General features: G+C 41.5%; 1 protein-coding gene across 1 annotated transcript in view; it reads left to right on the forward strand.

The window, feature by feature from the left end:
- The window catches only part of LOC102305843 (ERC protein 2), a 181797-nt gene that overhangs the window by 21447 nt on the left and 147921 nt on the right, over nt 1–12429 (forward strand). The window contains exons 7-9 of the mRNA XM_042227459.1: nt 1353–1508; nt 2734–2823; nt 4822–4989. Of these exons, the coding sequence (XP_042083393.1) occupies nt 1353–1508; nt 2734–2823; nt 4822–4989 (414 nt within the window). The remainder of the gene's footprint in view (nt 1–1352; nt 1509–2733; nt 2824–4821; nt 4990–12429) is intronic.

A 12429-nucleotide genomic window follows, 5' to 3' on the forward strand; every position in this document is an offset into this window, starting at 1 on the left:
CAGTGTTTTTAAGGCGAGAAAGGGTCTAAATTAAATCTGACTGAATTCATTAGAAACGGGCAGACAAACACAGTTGCCAGGAGGCTTTGACGTATTGTAGGGGAGAGTAAGAACAAAAGAAAGTCATCTCTAGCGTTGTTAGTAATGCGTGATTGCTTTGTTAAACTACCCTGTGTTGCTGTTGCTGTAATCAGCGGTGACATGTAGTGTCCACAAATTAGTTTCAGTGTCTGTGTTGCTTCGTCTAAGTGTTGGATGTGTCCACTTTGTAATTACAGACGACCAACCCCCCTTTTTGTTTTGATCCTGATGTTATCTGGCAGGTACAGTACTGAGTCGACACCTTTTGGTCTTGCTGTGAGCTCAACACTTTCTAGCTTTCAATACCATGAATTCAGTTGAAATGCAACTTGGATGTCCCATAAAACTTTATGTCAGTGGTTTTAAGATCCAGCTTTCATGTAGTTCTAATGAATGTTTTATATGCTAAAATATGCATTTTGCTTCCTCCCCCTCTGTTGTGCAGGAGAAACAGATCAAAATCAGACATTTTTATAGACGTGTTTGTCTCTATGGTTTTATGTGTGTGAACTGGATGTGGCAGGAGGACTCCCATCACTGTCTGAATGCCTTACCTTGACTTTTTCTGGGTACATGTTGAAAGTTTGCATCCTTGCATAGACTCTTTCTGTGCGTGTGTGTTTTGTATATGCATATGCTTTATGCATTTCTCCTTGGTCTTTTGTGTGCACTTTTATGCAGCACCATGTGCTAGGCAAGGCTGATGTCATAGGATGTAATAGAGGTCAGATGCTTACATGTTGCCTATGGTTTCTGCTGATGGCAACATGCAATCTGCTTCCACTTATTAAATTACCTTTCTCTTCTTTTCCAAGGTTTTGCATTTAATGTATGTTTGAAACTATGCAACTAAACAACCTCAGGACCTGTCCATGACAGACCCTTTTATTCCCTCATAGGCTCTGCAGATGAATAATATCTTGGCTGTACACCAATGTCTGCCAAAATATTTCCCCTTCTTTTCCAGACATTTTACTCAGACATAGGACTGTACATTACATTTATATATAGGAGGATTTGTGTAAATGCACTGACTTGGTTTATATGAAATCTCTGTGTGATTTAGATTAATATGTTGACTCGAACATACTAGAAATATGTTTACACAGACAGATGCTGGTAGAGAGATATGTCAACCATTTTTAATGTATCTGTAGAGCGCTAACTGCCTACTAATGCATGCGCTAGGTAATCTATCTTTTAGCCCCACAGCTTAATATTCTTGGCCAGGTCTTTGCTGACTGTTTGCCTGCCTACTGTTGCTGGTGCAGGACACCAAGATCTCTTCCCTGGAGAGGAACATCAGAGACTTAGAGGATGAAGTCCAGATGCTAAAGACCAGCGGCCTGCTGCACTCTGATGAGAGGCAGGATGAGCTCAAGCAGGTGGAGGTCTACAAGAGCCATTCTAAATTCATGAAGACTAAGGTAGAATATCTTTGCATGCCACCTGAGATGACTCCACGCCGCGTGATCCGGGTTTGTCTCAAGTATAAATAGCCAGAAGGCCAGAAACTGTTGCATGTTGCATGTTGCCATTGCTTGTTTAAGGGGAAACAAGATGAATGTGGAAAAATCTTAACTGGCAAACTGCATGAATCTGTATTTTGTATTGTGTGTTTTAGCTGCATTCGCACTAAGCCTCTCATGTTGCATGGGTGCCAAGAACTCCTACATGTGTATGTATTTCTTATTTGATATTTAAAGCCAGGTTGTGAGTAGTGAAAAGCAGTACTTGCTTATTTGCCCTGGACTTCAGTGTGATCACTAAGCATTATACAACCCTCCTGTCAGGAACGATCAGTTAACAGTGCGCTGTGTCGGTTTCCTGACTAAGAATCTTTTATCCCAGGCCGTATACTGGTTTATTCATCAACGCACAAATGTGTCTAAAGCCGCACTGATGACATGCACATATATGAACGTGCACACACGCATGCTGTATGTATCCAAACCCTGTTAAAAATGTAGTTTCAGGTTTCACTGAGTATCAAGACAAGTGCTCATGACGGTTGAGGCCCATGAGTTGCGCTCCATTTGGTTCATTAATGGTGCTCATTGTAGGGCTCATTTGTCATTGCATCGGGGAAGTTCCTGATGCAATCATAAAAGAGATGTTTTTATGAATGGGGCCCTGACAGATGAATGTGAGCTTACAACGGCAGAGGAACAGAGGAAAGAGCTCTCTCTTCACCCATACCGACCCGGGGTGATATACATCACAGCGATGGCCCCCGGCTCGTTCTCCCGTGGCTCGTCTTTCTTCGTACAGTCACAGAGAAACACAGCAAGTCGCCACGCACATGGATATGCACAGATTCATTCTACATGCTGGTAGTGTTTAGGGTCCGGGTCTTTCAGCGGTGTTGGTGACTGGTGTTGAGGTGGGACTGCGATAAGAGAAACCAGAGAGGGCGGCATCGCTGTCCTCTCTGGTTTCTCCTCTGGACTTTGATCTGCTCAAACACTGCAAAAATGGCTTTGGAGAATACGAACACGTGTTAGAGGGTACGCGAGAGCTGGAGCAGGTAAATTTGCTTACCCTTTCGCAAGCCAAGGCTGTGTGGTTGAGGAGTGCAGTGTGTGAAGTAGAGTGGCTGGGCACACAGCTTGTGCTGCATTTTAGTGGCTTGCTGTTTTCTTGTCTTTGTAGGAGCAGGCCTTGTCACCATGTGTGTCTTCCATCAGACCAGCTCCCACCTTCCTCCCCACCCAACAGCCTTGGATCACAGAACAAGCAGAAGTACCCCTCTCATTAGTCTCTCTCCTCTCTCATTATTTCTTCATAGCCTAATAGTCTTTGAAATATCTGCTCCTTATTTTAATTATAATGCCTTTTTATCATTAGTGCACTGACTTCTCATTTCCTGACTTGTTTTTCTTAGTGTTCAGTCACCGCAGTGATCTCTCTTATTGCATAGCCTCATATTTCGATCTCCTTTCCCCTGCGTTTCATCTCAGTGCTGGATTTCTCATATGCTGTCTCTGTGACTGAAGGTCTATCAGCCAGACGCTGAGCCAGTCAGAATCCCCCTTTTATGAAGTGAACCTTGCTCATGCAATTTGAGAAATCTCTCTTCAAATCAGCTTTGTGCATTTTTGGCAGCAGTAGACAGATGACAGTATTCTCTACATAGCAAGCCTCAGCACAGAAACCACTCTGTGTTAGAGCATTTTATTTCCTTTGTGGTTTTCTGTTATGTTCTATATGGGTTTCCTTAAAACAAATCTGTTTCCGTCTCTCTGTGAATGTTTGTCTCTTGGCTGGGGTGTGTGCACACAGTAGGTCTGGGACTCCTCCAAGTGAGGATTGATAATATAGGGCTGATGATGATTCCAGGACATCATCGCTCCACAAAATATGTCACAACTGACGTGTTTATATTGCAATAAATGGATAACAAAACATTCTGCTTTTCCTAATTGAGTCACAGCATCAGAGACGTTTCAGATTTCCTTTTTTTATTAATCAGTGACACAGTTATGAAGGATGTAATTTTGTATGTATTACTCACTTCTATTTTAAAGAGCAGCTTAAGACTGCTGTTGCCTTTAAAATAGTGTATTCGATATGCTTGTTCTGGAGGTCAGACTCAGTTTGCACCTCAGGTAACTTGAATATAATGAAAAAGTTATTTTTTGTGGTTTAATTAAAAAAGGCACATGTTCATATATTCTGTGGTCAATACACGTGTAGTGAAAGATATCAGGTCATTGTTTTTGTCTCAATTTGTTGGTTTCTAAGTCATGAAAATTAGAAATCCCCAAAGCGTTTCCTGACAACAATTAAAGAAATCACTTCCAAAATTCCATCTCCTGCAGTGTTGGTTCATTTAGCGCCAACACTGCAATCATTTGCTACAAATTGCTGCGTCAGAGCAGTCTGGCATGGAGGCAAAAAGCTTGTGGCACTGCTAAGGTGTTATTGAAGACCAGGCTGCTGTGATGGAAGCCTTCATCGTGTATATTTTGGGGTTGGCTTCTGGCCGATGAAGCACAATAATAACATGAAACACAAAATTTACTTTCATCTGAAAGTAGCAGTCCAGTGTAGTTCATTCAGCAGTCCAGTTCTAGTTCACCTCAATCCAGGTAAGACACTATTAGAAGTGTGACAGCAGCCTCAGCCCACTCCAAGTTCTTGAGTTGACATTTTCTGATTTCTCTTTGTTTGTGTCCTTTTTCTTACCATGCATTTACCTTCCAGTCAAATTTCCATTAGTACGCTATCACTACCCTCTATACTTTTAAGATTAAGCGTAAAACTTTCCTAGCCTGCCTTTCAGCAATGATCTTCGGTGGTTTACCCTCTTTGTGGAGAGCATAGGTCATCAGGCCTCTGGACAACACTCGAGTCACCAGCCTTCCCCTTGATTGTGGTTGTGGGAACTGAACTAGGCTAAGAAACACATGAGATGTATACTCTTTGAATTCAATCAAACTCCAAATTCTAACAATTTTGAAATGCTGGATTTATGATTTTCAATTTCTGTGAGCTAAAAAAGGCTTATGTGAAAAGCTGATCTGTTTAAATTAAACTACAAAAAATAAACTTTTCATGATATTCAGATTCTTTTATATGCACTAGTCTGACATTGGTGTATCTGTATCATTGGTGTATCATTGGTTTAAATGAAAAGTCATATTTTTGAATGCATGTCTTATCTACAAGTATATATCAAGTATATCTCACTGATGACCCTTATTTGTGTGTTTGTGTGTGTGTTTGCGTGATTGTCAGATAGAGCAGCTGAAGCAGGAGCTGAACAGGAAGGAGTCTGAGATGCAGGCGCTGCAGACCAAACTAGAAACACTGACCAATCAGAACTCGGACTGCAAGCAGCACATCGAAGTGCTAAAAGAGTCGCTCAGTGCCAAGGAGCAGCGCGCCAATACACTCCAGACAGAGGTCAGTGTGTGCACATTCACACATGGAGCAAAGCAAAATCCAAAGACATACAAACACACACCAGTAAAGCCACAAACATGCAAACACTGACACTGCACTAAACCGCTTTCCAGCTTCTTGGAAAATAATTTCAAAGATACACACATCACGAGACGGACACTCTGTAGATCACTGCAGTAATAAAGACTGGAAGAAACACCGTTCTGACCACTGTGCATCTATTGGTGCATACAATAGTAACTTTGCATGGTCTTTGTTAGAATAGAAACTGTATGTGTGCAAAAAAATCCTGCTTTTTTCTGTTTTGTGTTTCTTTCTCCTTCTGTTTCTCTAACGGCCGCTGAGGTGGGTGGAAAAAATGTCCATGCGTGTGGTTCCTTTAGTCCACCAGTGGGTTTGTGTGTGTGGGCGGGTCAGTTAGAGGGCTGAAGAAAGCTGGCAGCTTTTTCTTGGTCATGTTTGAAGTTCTAAACTCTGTGGCTCTAATGATTTTATCACTGCTGTTAGAGATGGAGGTGGGTTCTATTTAGTGAGATATAGGTGTGTGTGTGTGTGTGTGGGGGGATTGGTGAGCATTTAGCATTTTTCTACATAACTCTCTAGACTTGGAAGTGATACTTTAGATCTCTTTGTGTTCAGCAGTTGAGAGTGGTCTGCTAACTATGTCCACTCATCATTACAGGAAGCAATTTGGGCCAAAATTAGGCCTAATTGTCCATACATGTGCAAGGAATTTTGGCCCTTGTAGTTAGTTGAATACATCATACGAAAAGAAATTGGTTTTCAGTGGGTGGTTTTTGTAAGTGTGCATTTTTCTCTTTTTTTTTGTTCTACTGAAAATGCATGTTTAAAAAAATGTATGCGTGTACAAGTCATGGGTGTGAGGAGAACAGGGCCTGACCAAGCAATATTAGCTTCTCACAAATCGCTATTAAGTGCCCAATACTGCCAAAATATATTCAAAATGAAAACAACATATGAATTTTAATTGAAAATCTGATCATTTAAAGACCTACAAAGTGACAAACGCTAAATGAAACACAAACTGAAGAAGCAGGGGATGCGTGGTTCAGGAACACATGGGTCTGATTGGGAAAGGCGACTCACGTGGGACCAGGGCATAGGTGGAAACAGTTAAGGTGGGGAAGTCAAAAATAAACATAAAACAGGAGGTAACCAAGAAACGTACATCTAACACTGAAGGGGGAAATAAAAACACAAATGAGCACCACAAAACCAACAAGTATGACAAGAACCATGCCAGCTGCAGTCTAAATCCACCAAAATAACAGGGGTTCTGCAGCCCGTGGTTCATGGATGCTTTGGCTTTGTTTGCATTTTGGACAGATCCTTTTTACTGCCGCAGACCAGTGTCAGTGTAATTTTTAACTTCAGTGGGAAAAGCTGATAGTAAAGTAGAAATAATTACATCTGCTTATGCAATGCTCACGCAGAACTGAAGATGCACGCCAGGGAAAGATGTAATCACCTCAAATGCTTCTGACATAGATTGCATCACTGTACCAACATCAGCAGCCGGGCTAAGTGGTCACACAAATCTAGTTATCAGCTCGTTAAGTTAACCAGGGTTCCTTTTATTTGAAAGGGGTGGTGATGGCAGCAGAGCAGCTGGTTTTACACAGGAAGATAAAACTATATGAAGGCGTTAAACTGACAATAAAGCCTGAAAACAACACAGCTGTGTGAGTATGTGTGTGAGAGGAAAAGTACTGTACAGTAGTGCATGCGTGAGCACTTTAGCCACTTTGGTCAGTACGACTGGAAAAAAGCCTGCTATATTAATAAAGTTCAGCCTATTTGAAGCCAGGAAAGAAATCCGACAGAAATGTAGACTGTGTAAGTTAACAGACTTATTGCCTTCATAGCTTTGACATTAAGACACGGGAGAATCTGATGGAATACAACTGAGTATTTCATTAAATTAATATGATATGTGGGCGAGACAGTTTTATTTTTTATTCTTTAGGCTGCAGGTGGTGTTTAGTGGTCTGAGAGCAATTAGTGAATGAATACAAAAACAGAATTCAGACCCAGGCTGACCCAGGATGACTTATTAAGGCTTTTAGAACAACAAAGTAGTTGTAAAGTTGTTTGCAGCGCACAGGGAAAAAAGTCAAGGAATGAAATTAAAATGATTTCTTACTGGGAAAATGCAAAGACTTAGACACTATTAAAAAAACTTTAGTCCCATCCACTGTCTGTGCACAGAGGTGCAGGACTGATGATGCAGTGTTTTCATACCTGCTGATGTCTAATCTGTCTGCTCTGGGGCAGATTAGGGCACAAGTTACCATGGCGATATACCCTGGTAAGAAGTGCAAGAGACCCTGAAGTGTCCTGGATGAGAGGGGATCTCATAGTACGGGCCTCTGGGCTGCATCAGATCCTGACTGCCATAAACACACAGTCACACACACAGACACACACAGAAACACTTACACTGTCAGGACTGATTGCTTGACTCTCATCTCCGGTTTCAAGTAATTTTTCCTGCTATTGAAGTGGCATCTTCCCCTGCTTGGGAATGGCTTAGGTTTCCTGGACTAAGTGGGCAAACCAGAGGATGAGTAAAGATATTTAGAGCTCTTTAGTGGGCCGGCGTGGCCGTGCATTCCTCTGCTGCCTGTCAATCATTTGGCCAGAGATGGCAGCCATTCCCACAAGATCCCCCCACTCACCTCATTCCTTCCATTTTCCTTCAGCAGTTTTCTTTCAAGCTTTCTTTCAGCCACCTATTTTCTTTTGTCTCACACACGACTTCTGGCACATCACACGCTCATATACAAGAGTGTGTGCATGCATGTGTGCCAGGTGGGTCTCATCATGAATGACACTGATTGGTACAGTTGTACATTCCCCCAAGAGAAAGACTGGTTTCTGAGACATGAGGAGAAGCTTCACCTCACAGATTTGTCTCTAGAAGCAGATGGGAATGGCCCCTGAACAGAGGCGGCCCTGTGAGCAGCAGAATGAGAAAATGGAAGCGCATTTTATTTGTCAATCAAAGTTAAGGACGGCGTCGTAATGGATGTGATTGAATCTGTCTCCAGATAACTGGAAAATGTGGAAAATAGTGTGTGTACGCTTTTGTGCGAGCATTCTGGGCCTGCCTGTGTCTGTGGAAACTTTAATACAGTAGATGTGTGTCTTTCCTGCCTTGATCAGGACAATGCGGGGCTGAAATGATACTCTACCAGATCAGGTAACCTATCAGAGACCTTCCTGCATATTTAACCAGCCAGCAACAAAGCACAAGGCCAAAGCCCCAGCTGCCATGGGCTTTCTTGGACTAGGTTTAGATCTCTGTCAGAAGATTGTTTTGAATGTTATGAACATTTGTTTAAAAGAGGCCAGATCGGGCTGGGATTGTTAGTTTGATTTAACTGTCACATATCTGTTAGATGGATGAACCTGCCCTTCAGTTGTGCTGTCAGTTTTCTCTGATAGGAGTCGACATTCCAAAACAAAATAATGATCCTTAAAATACAGGTTTTATTGACTCTAAGCTCGGCTGTGTTAAGCAAAGCAAAAAATGAAAGCAAATCATGACAAAATAAGAAAATTGACAGAAATAAAGTGCATAATAAATTTCATTCCTGATGGGGAAAGCTAGTTTGCAAAAATATTTGGCTTAAAAAAGTCATTTCTTTCCCCCATCAAACCTAAATCCAACCAAAACACAACACTCGACTCTTCGATGGTTGTCACTGCAAAGACTGCAGACCTTCTGGTTCCCCTCCCAAAATCCCCTGCACTGAGTGTGCCTGTCTGTTTGGCAGCACAACTAACTGATGTGTACTTAATAAAATCTAAACACAAATGGTTTCTTGGCGTTCTCTGTGTGAGCAGTGTTTGCTGATTAAACTGATAGTTTACTAAGAAACACATAATCAATTAGAATTCTTAACATCACTGTCACATTGTATTAATGTCTTTTGCAGATATAAGGCTTAAATTTTTTATGATGATTGTACTTTGATTTACATGCAGCACTCTGCAATAGTAATAAGTTATTCCTCATTTCTTTAGATTTTGCTTTAGGAGAACCAGACTGTTTTCCTGAGCAATAGCTTTCCAGGTTTTCTGAGTTTTTCTATGGACATGAAGGCACCTGACTCAAGGGGTAAAGCCGTTTTTGTGTCTATACATGACAGATGCATAAACACATTGTGTATTCCCATTTTTTTGTTGATTCTAACACAAATGCCAAAGATAAAAAATAATATTTTTTCACCTACAAGGTAATTCTCAAAGACCTGCTAGCCAAAACCTTTGCATATCTCATCATGGTGTGCAATGTGTTCTTAAAACATTTGAGGGAACTGGACAAGTTTAATTCAATTCAATTTTATTTATATAACCCCAAATTAAGTCAAGTGGAGAACAAAAAGAAGTGGCTGGGCTAAAAAACGATATCTATAGCAGATGAACAGTATCTGAAAGTCATGTCCTTTAGTTATATGAAAAGAAATCCAGGAAAAACTTGACACAAGACCTGGGAGATGCACCGGGCCCTTCAGTCGATCCAGCTACTGTTCGCCAAAGCCTCATCTGAAATGCTCTCAGTGGAAAGGTGGCTGTCAAGGAGCCAGTCTGAAGGAAGTGTTACAGGGAGGAGAGGTTGAGCGACGCCAGGTTACACAAGAACTGGATGAAAATCAATGTCAGCGGGTCTGGATGATGAATCCAAACTGTCAAATTATCCGAGGTCATAAGGGAAGTATAACACTGAGTGTCTGCTGCCATCTGTAAAACATAGTGGAGACTCATTCCTAGTTAGTATTTCAGCCAGAGGTGTTGGGGATCTTGAAAAACTGATCGAATTATGAACGCAGAAAGGTGCCATCAGATTTTGATCCACCATGCAATGCCATCTGGAAAGCGTCGGATTGGCAGTGGCTTTATTTTTCAAAATGACATTGATCCCAAACACACTGCCAATGCAGTAAAAGCAATACCTGGATAGCAAAGCACACAATGGCTTCCCCAGAGCCCAGATCTCAACATTATTGAAGCAGTGTGGGATCATATTGACACAGAACAGAACAAAAGGCAGCAACATCCAAAGAAGAGCTTTGAATGTCCTTCAAGAAAGCTGGATAACTATTCTTTAAGGCTACTTATAAAATCATTATAGGAAAGTTTCCCTAAGAGACGCTTTGTTGAAGACTGAAGGTGGTGATACAAAATATTGACCTTCAATTGCACAAACTCTTCTTTATTCCATGTTTATGTTCACATTTCAGTAAATCACTCCATCTATTTCCCATTTTCCTAGAAACATATAAAGAATGAGACTTTTGTACAGGACTGTATTTATCGCTGGGTAAGCATCATGTTGGGGGCAACTTACCCTATAAAGAGAAGTCTAGACATGAAGCTGGAGTTTAAGTCTTAATCGGGCACATAAATTTGCACAGCAATATAACATTTGATATTTTGTTCCTCACCGACTGCCAGTAGAAGTGTTAGCAGCAGCACGCCTTTAATGCATACTTTGGGATGTGGCAACGTATCTGTATTTGGAGAGAACACCGTCTGCGGTATTTCACTTCAGCTTCGTCAGATCTGACCTCAAATATCCTGCGTTCTCTTTCATCACCAGCGTTTGCTGTGTCTGTCAGAAGTTTTCATTTTGAGGTTGAATGTAATGAGTCGTAAAAGATAGAAATGACTAAAAGATGAGTTGCTAACATCAACGGTAGTGGCAGTGATGAATAGTGAAAACAAGAGGAAAATTAAAAAGAAGTGTAAGTGGGAATGAATCAAGACGCGATTGAGCGACAAGAGGAAGTGAAAAGTGAGAGAATTGCGCCGTTTGATGGATGTTTAAGGATATGGGCTTCTGTCAGTGAGTGATTCGATGGAGCGGTGTGCTGTGGTCCCTGCTGGACTATTTGTGTTGATCTTTCCTTGTTCTCCTAGCTGATTGATGGTTCATATAGGTAGTGAGGCGGAGAAAAGATGTGGTCGGGACCGGGTTAAACTCCACCCTGGGCTATCCCCCTGCTGCGTTCTCGCTTACTGTCTTTCTTTCTGCCTCATTCACTTTTGCTCCCTCTGTTCATAGTTTCTTTTCCCTCGTGCTTTCGTCTCTATTCTATCACATTTTGTTGCCGACTCCTTATTTCACCTTATTTCCACATTACCAACAGATTAGGAATGAGAAAGGGTGAAAAAACAGTTTAAACAAAGGTAAGAACTTGATGAGCTCCCTAAAACTTACAGTGAGCTTATCGGACTAAGTAAACAGGAAACACTTCCATTCCCATTTGCTGACCACTAATTAGCAGGTCTTGACAGTTTTTGTATGATCTCATCTGAACTCGACTGACCATGGTCACCATTCTCAGACCCAATAGCGTGCTCCCGTCTTCGTAGATCGGTGTGGTTTGGGTTTCAGTGTGAGTAGCAGCATCGGGCCCCCCAGAACAAACATGGCACGGTCCAAAATAAAGCCCCCACAAGTTCTTCAGAGGCCTTGTGGAAAAGCCATAAAGTGGAGTTACAGCGGTCAGAATGGGGATGAGATATTTAATGGTTTACACAGCGAATGAGATAAATGTGACCTAATGAGTGGACGGACACATGTGTGCACGACTGCACATGCATTAGCATTGCTGTCCAAGTATACGTGACACATGCTTCATCACGAATGGTTTCGTTTGTGTGACATTTTTTCCGTATTAAGGTCCTTGGGAAATGTTTGTAATCTTTCTGCATATTTTTGTTTTCTATTTTGAAACCTAACAAAAAAAATCCACACCCATAAACAGAAACAGTAATGTGGGCTTTGCTTGGTCTACAGTCAGTCAGCAGGTGGTTAACCAGAAGGCCGTGAGGTGGTGATAGAGACAGCCAGAGACAATAAGCCCCTTTCTTTTTGTTCTGACCTCCTCTTTCCTCAGGGTCACCCTGCTTTGCTAAGACCACTTAACTTCCAGTTTCATACACACATATACCCAAATACACACACAGACAAAGACATACTTACACAAACACTCCACGCCACAATAATACACTCCGAAAGCAGTTTTCACTCTTGCTTACAGTAAGTCGGCTCTTTGTTAACACAAAAGTCTCCGAACAGAACAATTAAACTAGATGAAATATGACATATTCCACTCCTCTACTTACTCCTGTTTATAGGGGAGGTGTGTCTGTTTCATTTTTTATCCCCCTCCAGCACATTTAAATGATCAAAATTCAACTTTTACTTTAGGGTTTATACTTTGCTCAAAACTCTTTAAGAGTTTTAAGGAAATTATATATTTTTTAACTGGTATAGTATACAGATGAAAGATGAAATAGAATAGTGGTCACTGTACGCTCCATAGTGCAGGTTACCTGGTACGAGGCAGCCTGTCGCCAGACAGCAGTTCTCTAAATGACTGCCATCACTGTCAGAATGACTGGCTA

This window comes from Haplochromis burtoni, unplaced genomic scaffold, assembly GCF_018398535.1.
Source record: "Haplochromis burtoni strain Fernald_Lab_line unplaced genomic scaffold, NCSU_Asbu1 Contig_9, whole genome shotgun sequence".
NCBI classification, from domain to species: Eukaryota; Metazoa; Chordata; class Actinopteri; order Cichliformes; family Cichlidae; genus Haplochromis; species Haplochromis burtoni.